Source organism: Arvicola amphibius, chromosome 13 (assembly GCF_903992535.2).
Source record: "Arvicola amphibius chromosome 13, mArvAmp1.2, whole genome shotgun sequence".
Lineage (NCBI taxonomy): Eukaryota > Metazoa > Chordata > Mammalia > Rodentia > Cricetidae > Arvicola > Arvicola amphibius.
Genome location: NC_052059.1, coordinates 15,585,974 through 15,605,111, shown reverse-complemented (window position 1 = coordinate 15,605,111; position 19,138 = coordinate 15,585,974). Strand labels below are relative to the sequence as shown.

Sequence of the window (19,138 nt, the reverse complement as noted above, 5' to 3'; positions counted from 1 at the left end):
GGAGGTAATAACTAGTGCTGGCTGCTTTGCTTCTCTGATCGGTCAGCTTTCACCCCCTACTATCTGACTCTGGGTCTTTATTATTAAGACCAATTAGAATTTGCACTACAGCGCAGTAATGTTAATGGAAATAGGACTATATATAAAAATGCATAAAACAAGAAGAATAGAATATAGTCCCATCTCAGTGTAAACACAGTTAAAAATCCACTATATTTTCAAAATCCTCCAAGTTATCAAGATTCATCCAGAAAGGTTGTTTCATTTGGTTTGCTTTTTGTTATTGTTGTTGCTTTAAGACAGTTCTGCTATACAGCCATGGCTGGTTTCAAATTAACTATGCTGACCCTGAATAATAAGATTAGGAACACGTGTCATCAAGCCCAGCCTTTGAGCGGGAAAAAAAAATTCTCAAATAATTTATAGTTAAAAAAGTATTATTTTAAAGTACTAAAAAAGATGGAAATTTTACCATCATGTTTTGTAGAAGCAAGTATTAATATGTGGAGGGAAATTCTTATGTAAAATTAACACCTCTCAGAGAAAATTTAATAAAGTTCTACCTAACACACATATACTATTGTTTTTAAATAATCACAACTTTTTTAAAAGATGTTATTTTTTTTCGATTTTTCAAACCAAAGTTTCTCTCTGTAGCCCTGGCTGCCCCAGAACTTGCTCTACAGGCCAACGTGGGTAACTAAAGGGTTAAGTACTTCCCACATAAGCATGAGAAGAGTTCAGATCTCTACTATCCAAGTAAATGCCAGGAAGGCATGACAGTCCAGCAGTAATCCTAGAATTCAGGGGATCCCTACATCAAGGTGAGCTCATCAAGAGACACAACCTCAATATAAAATGAGAGTAATTAAGAAAGAGACATTGAACATCAATCTCTGGTCTCTATAAGCACATGGATACACATGCAGACACACCCACAAACATGCAATTACACAATGTACACATGCACATACACACACACATAAACTGAAGATACTTCTGGGTTGTCTTTTGAAAGACAATTCAAGCGCAAGGCAGGGGCATGGTGATGCATACCTTTAATCCCAGGACTAGGGACACAGAGATAGGCACATCTCTGTGAGTTCAAGGCCAGCCTGGTCCACATAGTGCACTCTATGATAACCAGAGCTACGCTGCCATAAAGATCCCGTTTCAAAAATACAGAACAACAAAAAAGACAATTCAAAGTATATCAATTAAGATAACTATGTAACAAGGACTCTAAAAGCTAGAGTCACATATCTTCTCTTGGACAAATAACAGTCTATCGAGGCATATACTAAACAAGAGATGCTTCTGTAGAACTCAACCTGCAGGGACTCGGAACTCATAGGTGAAGGATAAATAAAAAGGGTGGGCAGAATCACACTTATCTACATCTACCCTAGATAATTCTTACCATTATTCTACTAATGCAGACTTTGTCTAGATAAAACAGTAAACAGTGGAAAGAGTGGCAGCCCTAATTTTTAATAAAAGAGCTTATGACATCTTCAAGTTAAAGCAATTTTAAATTCTACTTGGTGTCTAACTTATACATGCTACATGATGTAGTAGCATTTCATTTGCATTTTAATAAAAAAAAGTTGCCTGAAGATCAGAGAGTAAAACAGCCTCATAAGTCATTCAGCCTTACCCACCAGGCAGTGGTAACACACACCTTTAATCCCAGTAGCCACACTAGTTGCCACAGAAACCGGGAGGTGCATGCCTTTAATCTCAGGGGTGCACACCTTTAATCCCAGCCCTAGAGAGATTTTAAGACGGGAGGAGAGAGTTCTCAGACAGAGTCTCACTCTGAGATTCCTGGAGGCAGGATCGTCATTTAGGACTGAGGTAGAAGTAAGAGCTACTAGTTGGCTGTTTTAGTTTTCTGACCTTCAGGTTAAATCCCAATATCTGACTCTGATATAGATATAAATAAGTTGGATTGTTGTGAATCTTGGTTACTGATATTAATTTAAGGTCAATCTTGTTATATGTATTTCTGATCTTGATTAAGGTATTGTGATTGTGTAGTTCTTTTAAGAATGTAATGTATAATTAGAAAATATAGGTTGTTAATGAATAATCATCGATAATAGTCAAGCTTGTAGTCATGTTAGTTAGATTTTCGAGATATAGATATATTTCAGTTAAATAGGCATTCTTCATATCTTTCAAAGACTACAGAAATGGCAATTTAAATGTTTTAATAACTTAGAATTTTTCATGACAATGAGACATGTCTGCTCCTGGCAGCACCAATCTACTTCAAGAGGAAGATGGGCATCGAAGAGGTTTCTTATGGAGTTTGATAGCCATTTGGGCAAGAAACTGCTCTTGCCTGGACTGTTGCAGAAACTGGACACAAAGAATCCACAGAGAGAGGACTACTGAACTTGCCTAAAGGCTGAAGATGGATGCCCCAACGGTACAGAGGAACTTTGGGTGACTGTCCAGGCAGCGAGATGTCTCTCATTTCTAGAGTTGTGAAAGTTGCTTATTTCTCATTTACATAGGTAATATTATATCCTTCTGGAGTCTTTGATAGAGTTGAAGAATAGATAGATAGTCATAGTTTTCCTTAGTTATGATAAAAGATAAAGTAGATATAAATACTGTAACTGTAATTCTTACTTGATAACTGTTTTGTTATATGTAATTTTACTATGTTAAAGTTAAAGCCTTTCTTTTTTGTTTAAACCAAAAAAGGGGAAATGATGGAGGATTCTCATTAGCTAATAAACAAACTGCCTTGGCCAGCCCTTAGGTGGGTGGAGTAGACAGAACAGGAAGAAGGAAGTGAGGTAGATGGCTGAGTCAGATGCCACGCCTCTCCTAAGTTAGTCAGACTGCCGTGCCTCTCCTAGGGGATAGAGATGCGATGGAGCCAGCTGCCAGTTCAGACATGCTAAATCTTTCCGGGTAAGATACCACTTGTGGTGTTACACAGATTATTAGAAATGGGTTAAAGCAAGATGTGAGAATTAGACAATAAGAGGTTAGAATTAATGGGCCAGGCAGTGTTTAAAAGAATACAATTTGTGTTGTTATTTCGGGTGTAAAGCTAACCATGCGGGAGCCGGGCGGGACGAAAAGCAGCCCTGCCCGCAGCCCCTCACTACATGACTCTGAGTTTTATTATTCGTGCTTCAATATTATATTGCATTAGTATTTTTTTTTTTTTTTTTTTTTTTTTTTGGTTTTTGAGACAGGGTTTCCCTGTAGTTTCTAGAGCCTGTCCTGGAACTAGCTCTTGTAGACCAGGCTGGCCTCGAACTCAGAGATCCGCCTGCCTCTGCCTCCTGAGTGCTGGGATTAAAGGCGTGCGCCTTATATTAAAATGTTACATACATATTTCCTAAGAAAATAAAGACATTTCTTTCATAAACACAAACTTGCACTTCAAATATTCTACCTTCTGTCAATGCACAATTAACCAGTACTTGAAATTTATATTAAAACTTAAGGAAATAATAACCATTTAAATCTGAAGTTTTAATTATTTTAACACTTACAGCTTCTGCTTCTGCTCTTGTCTTGAATGTAATTATCGCATGAAGTGATGAGTCGTCAATCTGACAATCCTCAATTTCCCCATATTGCTGTAAATTAACAAATTATTTCCTCAAAATAAATGTTTTAAAATATCTAAAACCCCAACTGCATTAGAACAGTAATAAGCATAACCCAGAATATATAATTTATACAGCTTAAGAGACAAATAGTTATTTCATCTGATAATCCTATCTTCCAATCTCAGTTCTAATTCTATACTTCCCAGAATTGGTGACATTACGCTCTATTTGAGAAATAATGGATAAAATAATAATGGTCAAAGCCTGAGGTTGCTTACCAACCTTCCTTATTACGCCAACAAGGTAAATTTGTTCTTAAACAGCATATTGAATTATCAAAACTAGGAAATTCTAGTATCATTTTCAGTAAAAGGGAGGAAAGATTCAGAGAATTCAAGCAATTTTTCTAAACAGTCAAGCAAATTATCAAGATAAAGATCCAGGCCTTCTGATTGTAAATTCAACATTAACTGAGCATGGGTTCCCTTACTATATGCATTCTATTATAGCATACACAATTTACAATACTTAAATATTAACCCAATTATACTATGCCTGATTGGAGTTTGCTGTATTTTCCCCAAATTAAGGAAGATTTTTCTAAACAGCAATTTTACTACATGAAGATTAGTTCTTTGTATATTACTAATATTTTCCTTTTGTTCCAAAATAAAACTACAGCCATAAATTCATTAAATACAAATTTTTGTGAACTAATTTATACTTGAACAAGTTACTTAATCTCTTCAAGTTGGGGGGGGGAGGCAAAATAGCAGCCAATCTTAGTGTTAACTTGACTATGTGGAATTAACTAAAACCCAAAGATGGGGCACACCCGTGAGAGTTGTTTTGCTTTTTTTTTTAATTAAATTATTTGAAATGGGAAGACCCACTTATAATAAGGATCTTTGAGGTGGGAAAATACACCTTTAATCCAGGTAGTTTGACATAGGAAGATCCATCTTCAATTTGGACCACACCTTCTGCTGGCAGCCTACATAAAGGACATGGAAGAAGGAAGCTGGCTATCTCTGCCTACTGATAGCACTCTCACAGCAAGTCCATTCCTTCTCCGGCAAGAATGGTCTACTTTTTGGGGTTTTCGGTGTATTACTGAAGCTAAGACAGTCAGTCTTGTGAACTGAACAACTACTGGATTCCTGGACCTTCCACTGGTACAGACAATCACTCTTGGACTAGCTGGACCATAGCCTTTAAGTCATTCTAATAAATCCCCCCCTCACTCTCTATGAGATTCATTCTTTTAAGTTCTGCTCCTCTAGAGAATCCTGACTAAATCAAGTGGTCATTCAAGTAATTCTTAATATCCCCAATAAATTTCAACTGCTTTTATTACCATTGTTACTGGTTTAACTAGATAAATTTTAAAAAGCATTTGCTAAGCCGGGCGGTGGTACGCACGCCTTTAATCCCAGCACTCGGGAGGCAGAGGCAGGCGGATCTCTGAGTTCGAGGCCAGCCTGGTCTACAAGAGCTAGTTCCAGGACAGGCTCTAGAAACTACAGGGAAACCCTGGCTCGAAAAACCAAAAAAAAAAAAAAAAAAAAAAAAAAAAAAAAAAGCATTTGCTAAATGCAATTTTTCTGTCAATGGTTCTTAATCTTTATACCCAGTCTCTTATGCTCAGAGATAAAAAAGTTAAACTTTGAAATGTGTACTCTTGTTTAACACTAGTATTCTTCATGAGCAAATAACCACTTCTAACTTAAGAGCTAAAAATCTCCAAGTTTATGGAACAATTTCTACTCTAAGTTTCTGAATATTTATTTCTCAAACATCTTAGTCTCAGCAAAACACAATTATAACAATTATTTTAGCATATTGATTGCTAGTCCCCTAATTAACTCAATAACTATACACAAGACAGGTAGATTATCTGGATCTCCTTTCCTTTGTAGAGTGGGACACAGAGGAGGGAAGAGCTGAGTTGTATCGCCAAGCACCTTTCTAGTTCTCATCCCTTATGCTTCTGAATCCAACAAGCACAGGACTCTCCAGATTCCTCAGCCTTAAATATTCATCACTTTAGTTACTTCATAAACATCAATTATTTCTTTCAAAACTTCCTTATAGCGGGCTGGAGAGATGGCTCAGTGGTTAAGAGCACTGCTTGCTCTTCCAAAGGTCCTGAGTTCAATTCTCAGCAACTACCTGTAATGAGATTTAGTGCCCTCTTCTGGCCTGTAGGCATACATGCAGGCAGACCACTGTATACTTAAATAAATAAATCTTAAAAAAAAAAAACAAAAAAAAAAACCTTCCTTATATTTGGATAAATATTAACTAAAAGCTTGAAATATGAATGCCAAAAACCGAAATATAAATTTCTAAATGATAAAGACAGCTAATACCTATTCTTCTAGTTCTCAGTTTCAATTTTATTAATTGCTAAAGTTTCCTCTGCTTATCTTTTCATCACACCAGTCATTGGGGTCTTTAAGTGTTTACTAAATTGAAGTTTAGTTCAACTGACTTGTGTCAAAGCAATGTATCTTAAAAGCTCTGTAAGGACTGACAGTTCTTCCTCTCTCTGATGTAATTACCAGAATACCTAGGTTAATACTGATGTTTAGTAACTTATGTTCTGGACAACACTAAACACTGAAATAATTAAAATGAAAGGGTAAGATAGGTATAGTCTCCATCCTGCATATTAGCCTATGAATCCCAGGAAGTTTAAACAAACAATGGATGTATAGGGACTAGAATCTCCTTCTCTTAGTCACTCTACCATTAGATAAACTCTCTTAAATTTCACCCTTGATCTGAGTAAGACAACTTTTAGATTATACATCAAAGGTGTATCTTCCTTCAATTCCACTAGGCTCTATGAAAACCTTATAATTTATTTTCATATTTAAAAATCTAAATGGTCTAGATAACATGCCTATTTTTCCTTAAGTTATCAACATAAACCTACTCATAAGGTCCCTCTCTGAAACAATGACGCTTAAATAATTAGCCTTATAGTATTTAAAGGCCTATCTAGTTTTGAGAATTATAAAATTTTAGCTGGTCCATGGTAAACCACACCTTTAATCCCAGCACTTGAGAGGCAAAGACAGGAGAATCTCTGAATCTGAGGCCAGACTGTCTACAAGCGAGTTTCAGGACAGCCAGGGCTACAAAGTGAAACCCTGTCTTGAAAAAAAAAAATTATTTCTCGCAAATAATCAGAGACCCTGTTTCTGTTTTATAACTAACAAAAAAGACTACTATACATTTTCCTAATTTTTTCTTTAGTTATATCTACTAACCCAACAAACAATTATTTTTGCTAGATGTTAAGAAAGTACCGCAAAATGAGGAAGAAGATCTTCTCTGTCACTCTCTGTAAATGCGGAAATCTCCAGGGCCCTGGGCCGGTGATCCACCACAGCATGTCCAGGAACACCTCGTCCTCGACCTCTACCCCTGCCCCGGCCATGAGCTGCACCGCGACCTCTTGGATGAATTCCTCTACCTCGGCCAGATGAAAGAATTCCTCTTTTAGCAGCCTAGAAAAGAAAAAGTGCATAGGTTACACATGTAGTAAGTAGGCACTTAGACCTCTAATTTGAAAAGCCTAACTCTGTGTTTCTGAGCTTTCAGATTTTAAAATATTTCCATTGACTTTCTTTACTTGTTGAACATAACAAGTAAATTCAATACCATGCCTGTGTTAACTCAAGCCATGTGTTACAATTTCAAAAATAATTCATATCTTTATACAATCTGAGAAAGTATTTAGATAACTACAAAAAATGAAAAATATAAAATTATTGAATGTGCTTTTTCTAAAAGTATTATTTTCTGTCTCTTTCCACCAAATAGGTCCCAGAGAACTAATTCGAGTCATCAAGCCTGTCAGCTGGCCAACTTCACACACTGAGCCATCTTGCCACCTCACCCCTCTTCTTCCCTCCCAAACTAAATTCATACTCAAAGCCATCAAGGACACAGGGCAAGACGACTGGTAATTCTAGATCTCTTAGTTCCTTCAAAAGTTAATACAGACTGCAGCATGACCTACATAAATAATAAACACATTTTACATTGAATATACTCCAACCCTTCAAGCTTTATATAATTTTCAAATGAATGCTATTTCATTTTTGTTGACTAAACTGGTCTAGTAAGTTTTCTCAAATGCAGTATTTTGTTCTTACCATAGAATACAGAATATCAATATTCTACCACACCATTTCTTTCACATGGAGCACCATTCCTTGATTACACCAATGTTTCATCAACACCTATGTTAGCAGTCATTAACCCTAAGTGCAATTTCAGGCTGCGCAGTTGCCACCGTCGTTAAAATGCTTACCATGTAAGCACCCTACACAACATGGGCATCAGCAGTGGTTTGAAAAAAAATTGTTCCCATAGGTTCATAGGAGCAGCACTATTAGGAGGTGGGGCCTTGATGGAGCAACGGTAGATTGTTAGAGGAAATGTGTCATTGGGGGTGGGCTTTGAGGTCTAAAATGCTCACGCCAGGTCCAGTGTGTCATTGCGTCTTCCTGCTGTGTGCTGATCTTTATGTAGAACTCTCAGCTAACACCATGCCTGCCTATATGTCCCTATGCTTCCTTCCACAATAACAATGAACTAAACCCCTGAATTGTGAGCCAGCCCCATTTAAATCCTTGCCCTTGCAAGAGTTGCAGTGGTCATGGTATCTCTTCACAAAAATAGAAACCCTGAATAAGACAACACCATAGCGTACATCTGTAATCTCATCATCAGAGAGACACAGACAGGCAGACCCCTAGACCCTCTTGGCCAGTCAAATAACTGAGCAATGAATGAACAGTGAAGCTTGGGTAAGACACTCAACATTAACTTTTGGCATCTAGCCCCCACACATGCATTAGCTCTGTGCACACATGTAACATAAATACAAATACACATAAACCACATACACAAGCTCAATTTCTAGACAGGTAAATTACTGACATAGGTCCTTATCCAAGACTAAGGTTCAACTTCAAACACCCACATAGTGCTTGACAGTTCCAAGAGATCTTCTTCTGACTTCCATGGTCATTATCCATACATATAGTACATATACACACATATATGCAAGCAAACATTCATTCAAAAGAATAAAATAAAACTTGGGAGCAACTCAACTAAAATTTGGTAATTAACTGAATATATAGAGGTTGAACAAAGAAAGAGTGGGATCAAGACTCCTTCCATATTTCTAATATGAATAACTATATACACAAACTTTGTAAGCAAGATAAACACAATGATGAACATGTTGATAACGGTATTTGACGTCCAAGCAATAACATCAAATTATGAGCACCAAAAATGAAGACATAAAATCAAATAATAATGCTTAATGAAATAAAGCAGGCACAGAAAGGCAACTACTGTAAGATTTCATTTACACACAGAATCTGAAACAGCAATCTCATAAAAACAGAAGAATGGCTATTACCAAGGGCTGTGCTGGTGTGGAGAATAGGGAAATGTTGGTCAAAATGTACAATAGAATAAATTCTACCATCAGTTGTATAGTATGGTGAGTATAATTGATGATAGTAGATGATATATGAAAAGAGCTATGGAAGAAATTTTTTGATATATTTTCATAAGAATGTGAATATGTATGAATTACTTTGATAACTCATTTCATACATATACTGAAACATCATGTTATATACCATAGACATATACAACTCTTAGCTGGTCAATTATAAAATATTGAAATAAAATAATATAGTTTAAAGGGGAAAGGTTACTAAAATTAAACATATGAAAAGTATGCCCTGCAGAATATTAATGACACATAGATAATCCCTGAAAATTAAGCTACAGCAAGCCTATAATTTGGAGATTCAAACTAAAAGCCTCTAAAAAATCCTATAGTCAAACAGCATATTCAGTATGACTTTTCAAATTATACTTAATCTTAGAATGTGTGCTAACGAGTCTCTATTAACGATAACATAATTTCTATAATTCTGAAATCTACTACATTACTGCATATATGAGTATTATTGAAAACCAAAGCTGAGTCACCATAAAAGAACAGAAAATATCATTTTACCTTTGGCTGAATTACAAGTAAAACACAGAAGAGTAAATATTTGTGTTATTTTCATTTATTTATTGTTACTAAAATCATATGTCAGAAATTTTACAATACTAATGGTACTAATGGTACAAAATATTCATATGGAGAAAATAATTTTAAAATTAATGCAAGAAACCTATTGTTTTGGGCAGAATATGTAGGCAAACCAGATCATGTTTCAAGGGAATGCAAGTGTAAACATGTTTAGGACAAAATTTGACAGCTTTTTCTAACTTTCAAGTAAGACCTAGCCCAGGACATGGCCAGTAGGTTCTAAAAGTTAAATCTTTAAAACTTATATAACACTAAACAGATTTCTACTGCATTGTAAGGTGAGAGAAAAAAAAATCAGTGTTAACATACCCTGTAAGAAAAGTTTACTCTAATTAAGCAAAATAATCTAAAATGTTAAAAAAATATAAAAATAAAAAACCTTAGATCGTATCAAGCAACGGTAAACAGACATTAATATAGTTTCATATTGTTATATAATTTTATTTCTTTACATTTTTAATAAATGTTAAGCATCTGTGTTTTATAAGAGATCAATTTCATGAGGAGTTTCTTATATAACCATGTAACTGAATTATAAGGTAGCTTATCTTCTCTTTTAAAACAGCCACAGCACCATCTATAGGCCAAACTTAAACAGGTTTACAGCTGAGTCTATTCTTTAGCCACTCAACAACACAATATGCCTACATAACTTTACACATATAAAGACTGTTTTCATACAATTACCTGAAAAGCCTTTAACTGTATTTAATCCAAAGAAGAAAAGGAGAACAAAAACAAAGAAGAAATAAAATTCACTAGAAATGGACAACAGGGAGTATAGGTAGAAGCAGTAAGATGTCTCAGAGGTAAAAACACTGCATTCAATGCTCAAGAGCCACATGATAAAATGAGAGAACACACCCCACAAACTGTCCTCATATTCCTATGCAAATGAATAAATTAACAAGCAAAATAAACTTGTTTTTTTTAAAAATATTTTCTCTAGTCGTTCTGTAAAAATCCACCCCACAAATACACAATGGTCAGCAATTGTTAACTAGACCCCAAACCCACGTTTTCATGTTAACCGTAAGTGTAACCACTTCCAAGTCAACTGTGTGGTTGTGATAAACATACCTCCAACTGTAATTCTGTATACTTTCTCCTAAGTTCTGTGACTTCTTCTCCAGCCTGCATTTTCTTATATAAATCCAATTCTGTGTCAAGCAATTCTTTCTGCATCTGAAAAAGTCATTAATGTTTCAAAAAACAATTAATATTCTGATCTTATGTAAAATTTTTACAAGATCCTTTTGCTTATATTCACTTTTTTTCCCCTTTCTTTTGGCATGGGCTAGTTATATATAAAGTCAAGATTCTCCTGTGTTGACCTCATGAATAACAAGATTAAATGTATGTGTCACCATGAAAACTGATATTTCTATTTCATGTGATATCATTCTAGTAAAAGTATCCTAATTCTTATTCTCATTGATTTCCCTAAAATTCACTGTCTATACTACAGCCAGAGTATGATTTTCTATGAGCTAATAATGTAATAACTTCTGGGATGAAAAGGGTTAACAAGCAATATATAGTATGTCTTTATATAGGTAAATACAAATACCTTAGATCTGAGGATAAAACACAAAGTAATGACAAAGGGTACCCATAGGAGTTGTGTTAGGGATACTGTTATCAGGGGCTGGGGAAAGGAGTCTCTTATGTGTATCTTTTTATGTACTTTTGAACCATGTTATTATTAGTTACTTTAAAAATTTTTAAACCAGTAAAAACTGGAGCCAGAAGAAAGAATTCAAAACTGAAAACAGACATGGACCTAACTTTATCTAATTAACATTATTTACAAAAAGGACTCAAAGTAAAGCAATATCATAGTCTGATCTCATCTTTTTTAAAAAAAATATTTATGTATTTATTATGTAAACAATATTCTGTCTGCATGTATGCCTGCAGGCCAGAAGAGGGCACAGATGGTTGCGAGCAACCATGTGGCTGCTGGGAACTGAACTCAGGACCTTTGGAAGAATAAGCAATGCAATGCTCTTAACCCCTGAGCCTTCTCTCCAGCCCCGTCTGATCTAATCTTTATTGGAATACAATTAGTTTGTAAAGAATATAAATAAAATGGATTGCAGGTCAACTTGAACGATGAATAAATTGATGTTATGAAACCAAGTCATCATTATGGAAAATGACAGTAGAGTATAAATTATGTGATTAAGATTGAAATTAGAAATGTCAATGTGGCTTTATACACACACAAAGAATAAATACTGTACCACCTGTATTTTATCACTTGTTGCCATCTGAAAACATCTTTCTCATGTGTTTAGATCATCCAGAGTAATACATCTGAATTTTTTCCCTTTGCAAATTCTTCTGAACAGTGATAATAGGTTACTTCCTATCATGAGCCTTCTATATTACTAACTAGTAACAATACAAGTACCCATATCATTTTGTCCCAAACTACCTTTCCAAAATTATCCATAATCATTTTATAATAGCAGGTTTCACAACTGTAAGAAGTAGAGTTATGATTAGTCCAATTCTGAACAAAGGATACATCCTTAAAAAACCTTAAAAAAAAAATCACATTTGATATTTTTATTTTAAAGCTCTTTTTAAAAAAATACTTATTTGTATTTATTATATATGGATGTTTTGGCTGCATATGTATCTGTGCACTATGTTCATTCAGTGCACTTGGTGGCCAAAAGAAGGCATGAAATCCTCTGGAACTGGAGTTATGGACAGTAGTTAGCTGCCAAGTGAGTAAGTTGAACCTAGGTCCTCTAAAAGAGCAACAAGAGCACTTAACCACTAGGCCATCTTGCCAGACCCTTGCATGATATTCTTAGTAAGCAGTCATATGGAAAACAAAACAGAATACCTGAGTCTTCGTTTTTATACTTTTTGGAAGACAGCGTCCAGGAGATGTAGCTTTGACTTCATCTTTCAACTTGGTAATATTTTTTGTCAAAACCTCTAATGTTTTCATTATTTCTGCTTTATCTTCAGACTTCATTGTTTTGTTTTTCTCTAGTTTTGAAATTAGCATCTGGCAAGTTTTAAAACAGAAATCTTAAGAGACCTACTCCTACTACTGATAACAAAACAAACACAGTAAAACAATTAAAACAAATACTAGTTTTAGTTTATTGTTCTCAACAAAGCTGACATATCTAAGTGTATAAAGATAGAAGAGCAGGCTTGGGAGCTAACAGCATAATTACAACCAGTTTACTTTGGGAAGAACTTTACTATTATTTGGCTTTCTTAGAACATAAGATCTGAACAGGAGATGTGAGATAGGAGATATCACATGGAATTATGTTCTCGGAGTTAAGATAGCTTCGGTTTTGTATGAAGCATTATGATTTCACCTTAATGAAGTATATCCAAAATAAGAAAAGACCATATTTATAATCTTAATGTAAGTTTTTCAACAGTCTTAACTTGTAGCCTACATTACAAATTACTAAGTAATTTGACAGCCTTAGTCTCCTCAAGTGCTGATATTATATTAATGCACCACTGTACTCCAACAAAACATTTTTTCTAAATTTTTACATTTCTACTACATTATAAAACACATTAAAACTAATTTCTAAGCCAGATGGTGGTGGTGCACATTTTTAATTCCAGCACTCAGTAGGCAGAGGCAGGCAGATCTCTCTGGATTCAAGTCCAGCCTGGTCAATAAGAGCTAGTTCCACGACAGCTAGGACTGTTACACAGAGAAACCCTATCTCATAAAAAAACAAAAACAAACAAAAAAAAGCTAATTTCTAATTAAAATGTCGTAAATTAAAGAACAATCTGCCCCAAAAATGTCAGCCAAGAAATGCCAGCCACATTAAGTAAGTTTTAAAGATTTAGTTTATAATTGATGTGTATGTGCTTGTGCCATATGCATGCAGATGGCCATGAAAGCCAGAAAACAGGGTCTGGTACCTTGCAGCTAGGGTTACATGCAATTGTGAAGCACCTGATACTGGCGTAGAAACCCAAACTTGGGTCCTCTGAAATAGTAGTAGCAAATGCTCTTAACCACTGAGCCATCTCCATGTCCACAAATAATTTGATTGTTTTATCAATCACATTAAAAGATAAAAAAGGAAAAGTAAGATTATGTTGGCAGGAGCCGTTCGTTCATTTCCCGGCCGCCAATATCCGAGATAACAACACAGAAACTATATTAATTAAAACATTGCTCGGCCTATTAGCTTATGCATATTTCTAGCTAACTCTTACATCTTAAATTAGCCCATTTCTATTAATCTATGTTTTGCCACATAGTTGTGGCCTACCCGTAAGTTTCTGTAAAGCATCTGTCCTGTGGCAGCTACATGGCTTCTGTTTGACTCTGCCTACTCTCTCCACCTCTGTCTGCTTGGAATTCCCATCTTGCCCTATTCTGCGCTGCAACAGGCCCAAAGCAGATTCTTCATTAGATAGTATTCACAACATACAGAGGAGACTCCCATATTAATTAAGTAGTTTAGCCTAGTGTACCAAAATGCACATTTCAACAATAAAAAAAAAAATAAATAAAATGAAATAAAAATAAAAAAAGATGTTTTTCTTCATACAATAGCTTTGAAGTCTGGCATATAATTATAATTTTCCTCTCAATTTGGACTAGACACAGGGCAAACGAATCAGTCAGGTGTGGCTTTTGATTACTCTTGTATAACCTTGGAGTAGAGAATCCCAATTAGTGAAAAGCATGTCAATAATAGTAAAAAGATTTAACTTCATTATTCGCTGACCAGACTACTATACAGTAACAGAGCTAAATAAACTTATTTTCAATTTGCGTTGATAGCCATTTCCATATAAATTACACGTACACTTCATAAATTTCTTCAACTACAATGCTAATAAATTAATACATGTGATAAACTATTTTTTATTTTTACCACTACCAATTACAATAAATCTGCTTCTCACTATAAATTAAAAAGATTAAATTCAATAAAAATAAGAGCGCCAGTATTTTGCCAAATACTTTTATTATTTTACCTTCTGTGTTTCAATGTGCTTTTCTAAAATTTCTTGCTTCCTTTTTCTTACATCCTGCTGAAGTTTCAGTGCCTCCTAAAAGAATCAAAATATCATTTGAATAATATCTAACAATATCTAAAGATAGATAAAGCAATACAAGAGAATAAAGGCAGTTTTAGTTGAAGAAGCGTGGCAACAAAAGCAACACACTAAGTTTCTATCCGTAAAGCTTAGAAAATGCATGCAAGTGTCAAAGATCAAAAAGAAGAAACTTCCCTTTAAGTAAATGGAAAACTGGCGGGGGTGGGGGGCTACTTATTTCTACACACAGATCTATCTATCTAGTCTCACTTTGTGGTAAGTGCCTTATACACACACTGACTGGAGGAGTTTTCGTAAGTGCAGATTTTATAAGTCATGCTATTTATGCTTACCTGTTTCTTTTTCTGTGCTTCATTACTATCAACTGCAGGGGTAGAAACTAGTAAAGTTTTCTGTGCAGCCTTCAAAGCAGCAGGATTATACACCGTTTTTGTAAGGCCAGTAGATGTAGACAACACCTACCAACACAAATTCAATTTCTTCAGAGTGTTACCATTCATAATTTCTTAAGTCTTGCTTCTAAGAAACTCAAACTTTAAAACATTCCTGCCTAAAATTAGCATGCTGAACTAAATGTATTATATACTTAAAAAAAACTAAATCACATTTTATGACTTGAAATGAATGGTTTGAGTGAATAAGCCCTAAACCAAACAAAAATTTCCTAGTGACTTAATATCTGTAACAAAAATTCAAAGCCAAACATGTAAATCTCGAAATCAAAGGAGAAAAAGGACTGCCATTGCTGTATTTCTCAGAAAATACTTGTGAATATATCTCTACCTATCTCTACTGAAGCAAAGAAAAAAAAAAGCACAAGAGAAAACCTGAATGTCATCCTACAAACAATTAGTAAGGTCACTATAATTTGAAGTTCCAAAATAAATGCAGCCATCACTCTCCATTCCCTGCAGGCCATATTCTTCCTGTCTGAAGTGATCTTAACTTCTTAAGTCAAGCTCAGATGCAGTACAAGCCAAAGCTCTAACCATTTCTCTTTTCTACCCAATACTTAACAAACAACTTTTTATTCCTTAAGCCATGATATAAAATACTTTTAAATGTTGTTAGGTAATATTAACTATTTAATAAATTTTAAAAATTCTGATAGTGATGTCTTCCTTCCTATCTATACTGCAAGAGACTTGAAACAAAAAAACTAGTCTTTCTCTTCTTTGTGGTTCTTGAATCTAAGTCTTATTGACACAGAATTATGAGACTTTGGTTAAAGTAAACTTGAGAGGTGGGTAACTTCAGTGTGCTATCTATAAACTGAAGGTTCACTCGACAGTATCCAAAACACAGACTCGAAGTCCTTGCTCTCCTTGAACACAAATTACTGTCTCACTTTTATCACTATGCTGCTAGCACCGAGACAGTCCAGTCACAAGTGATAAATATTTCCACACTAAATTAAACAAATGATTATAGATTCAAGTGGAATACCCTTTAAAACACAAGGTTTATTTTTAAAAAAGGGCAGTTCTGACAGTCTACTTATTTCCTTTACTAAGCTCCATGAGGTAACAGGTTCACAGAAAAGATGGTATCAACAGATTCTATAAAACCTAATCATGTAACCATACACCATGAATTTCCAGAGAAAATATTACTGCTTCGAATGTCTTAAGAGTTCCTAGGCTAAAACATAATACCCAAAGACATAAGAGTATAAATGAGAACTATCATCCTATTTTTAGCTACTATGTTAACATCTGGTGTAGCATAAAGCAGCAATCTGGAGAGTACTGTCTAATCTTTCCTCATGGAATTAGAAGGAAAAAAAAATTGGCAACTCATTACTCTTCCGTGTATTCATGAATGTCTCAAAATCTAAATAAAATAAAAACTGTTATTTTACCTCCACAGAGCACACCTGATGTTTAAAAGGTAAAAGAAAATAATATTCTAAATGTACCCAAATTTCATGTGTAATTTTCTTCAAGGTTAAAAACTGTCACATATTACTAATAAACATGAAATAGTAAGTATGAAATCCTTGCATTCATTAGAATATAAAATATGGATTTAGCTTATAGTCTAATTTCAGTAATTATTAGTGAATAATTCAGAGAATGTCTTTGAACCTAGTTTGCTATGTAACAAATGTTAAAGTGAATGATTATATAAGAGAAACAACTTATGAAAAACATAAAACAGTCTCACTTTTTAAGTACATATTTAACTACTTTAAGTATACCATTTTTTATAAGAATGCCCTAATAAGTTAAACAGCTTTGAGTAGAAAAGTTTTCCACACTCAAATAACTTGGAAATACTGAGTATCACAACCATGTTTTCAAATATCAAATATATATAAAACAATTTAACCACTAGTATTTTCCTCACTACAGTGGTTATGGAATATAGCTTTTAAAGCCATCTTAGCATTTTATATCAGACTACGGCATGCTGGCTCAAAGTTTCTATCTGATAAGAACAAAACACTTCTTTGTTCCTACAAGCTGTCTCATAAGCACATCCACAGTCCTATCCACTGATTTCCTTCTGCAATGATAGGATATATGATAAACTGTTCCACAAAGCCTCAATATCTCAAGGACTGCTTAAAATTCAAAGATAGAGAAGCAGCAGCACAGAGGGCACACTTAGAACTGTATTTTCAACAGTGGTGAAACACAGCCCCCAAGTGCCACGGTGTTTAGTTAAACGTGTATTGGAGATAATGACTGTAGAACTACAAGCATTGTTTTTTATTTGAATCTATTTAGTTTTAGAGATTAGGTACTAAAATAGTAAAGAATATCCACATTTTTCAAGATGTAAAATTTATCCAGGCCTAGTGGCATGTGCCTGCAAATCCAGCACCTGGGAGCTGGAAGCACTGACGGTAGCACACTACGAGCTACATATGAGACTGAAGGCTGGCAGCACAGCACTGCCATGCTCCAAGTCATGGGTTCAACCTTTAGCACTGTCAATAAATACATACATTTAAAATGAAAACAGTGGAGGAAGCAAAACAATTCCTACAGACAAGATTAAGTTACAATTCCTAATACAAAGCATGGCCTTTGAAAGTAAACACAGCATGTTTATTTTCCAATTTTTCACATAATGTAACTTAACATGGTGACATAATACTAGCTTAACTTCTGAAGATCTAATTGTACTCACCATCTCGACTGCTTCTAAGTTTATTTTGGATTTTCTATACATATAATAATTGTGTCACCCATATACAAACAGTTTTATTTCCTCCTTTAGAATCTTTATAATGGTTTATTTCCTTTTACTACTTTACTGTATTGGTTATGCCCTACAGAAAAATCTGCAAGTGTTTACAGTGGACATCTCTGTCTCATTCCTGAACTTGACAGATGGGAGACATTCGTTATGTTTCACAATTAAGTTCAATGTTAGTTCTGGTGGGTGGGGATGCAAGCATTCTTTATCACGGTAGAGAATCTGCCTATTGCTACTTTATAGATTGTTAAATATTTCACCAAATGTTTTTCTACCAAGTTATTCATGTGAGGTTTTTCTTCTCCCTTACAATACTAATGTGGTCAGATAAATAGATTTCTTGATGCTAAATCATCTTGAGTTTCTAGACTAAATCTTTTCTAGCCACAATGTATTATGCATTTGACATACACTGGAAATTACTAATATTTTATTTGGAATATCTGTGTCTATGTTCACAACTGGTGTTAGTCTATAATTTTCCTTTCTTATAATATCCTTTGTCAAGTTTTGGTAGCAAATATAAACCCAGAAGATGGGTTAAGAGGTCTATCATGTGGTAAGCTTTCATTAATATCTCCTATATCCAATACATGTCAATTCTCTAAAGAGGTTAGTTACACTTCACTAATACATTTTCTTTCTTTTTCATTTAGATTTATCTTATATGTATTTGTGTTTTGCCAGTATGTTACATATATGCATCATGTGCATGTCTGGTGTCCAAGGAGTCAAAAGAGGGCACTAGATTCCCGAAACCTTCTCAAGTTACAAGGGTTCTGGGAAATGAGCCTGGGTCCTCTACAAGACCAACAAGTACTCTCAACCGCTGAGCCGTTTATCTAGTTCTCACATCTCCGTTTCTTACATACAACATTATCATCCATACTAGTACTAGGTCATGGAAAAACCAAACATTTTCTTGCTAAGGATGGGAGGGAAAGTCTATTCTGCAAAAAACAAAATTATTTACTATTTAGGATTACTATGAAGTCATCTAAGCTTCAATTTTAAGATGTTAAAACTGAAATTTAATATAAAAGAATGTAAACATGTTAAAGAAAGAAGTTCTAGCAGGCATTTAAAGCAGAAAAGAGAAACTCAGTTAACTTTAAAAGTATCTGAG

At 34.6% G+C, this 19,138-nt stretch overlaps 1 protein-coding gene across 13 annotated transcripts in view; it reads right to left on the bottom strand.

The window, feature by feature from the left end:
* Rbm26 (RNA binding motif protein 26) overlaps window positions 1–19,138 on the bottom strand; it is a 73,506-nt gene that overhangs the window by 14,870 nt on the left and 39,498 nt on the right. For all 13 annotated transcript variants that reach the window (XM_038309794.2, XM_038309795.2, XM_038309796.2 and 10 more), the window contains 6 exons: window positions 15,138–15,263; window positions 14,722–14,796; window positions 12,587–12,754; window positions 10,807–10,911; window positions 6,899–7,099; window positions 3,522–3,608 (listed from right to left, as the gene is read on the bottom strand). In XM_038309794.2, the coding sequence (XP_038165722.1) occupies window positions 3,522–3,608; window positions 6,899–7,099; window positions 10,807–10,911; window positions 12,587–12,754; window positions 14,722–14,796; window positions 15,138–15,263 (762 nt within the window). The remainder of the gene's footprint in view (window positions 1–3,521; window positions 3,609–6,898; window positions 7,100–10,806; window positions 10,912–12,586; window positions 12,755–14,721; window positions 14,797–15,137; window positions 15,264–19,138) is intronic.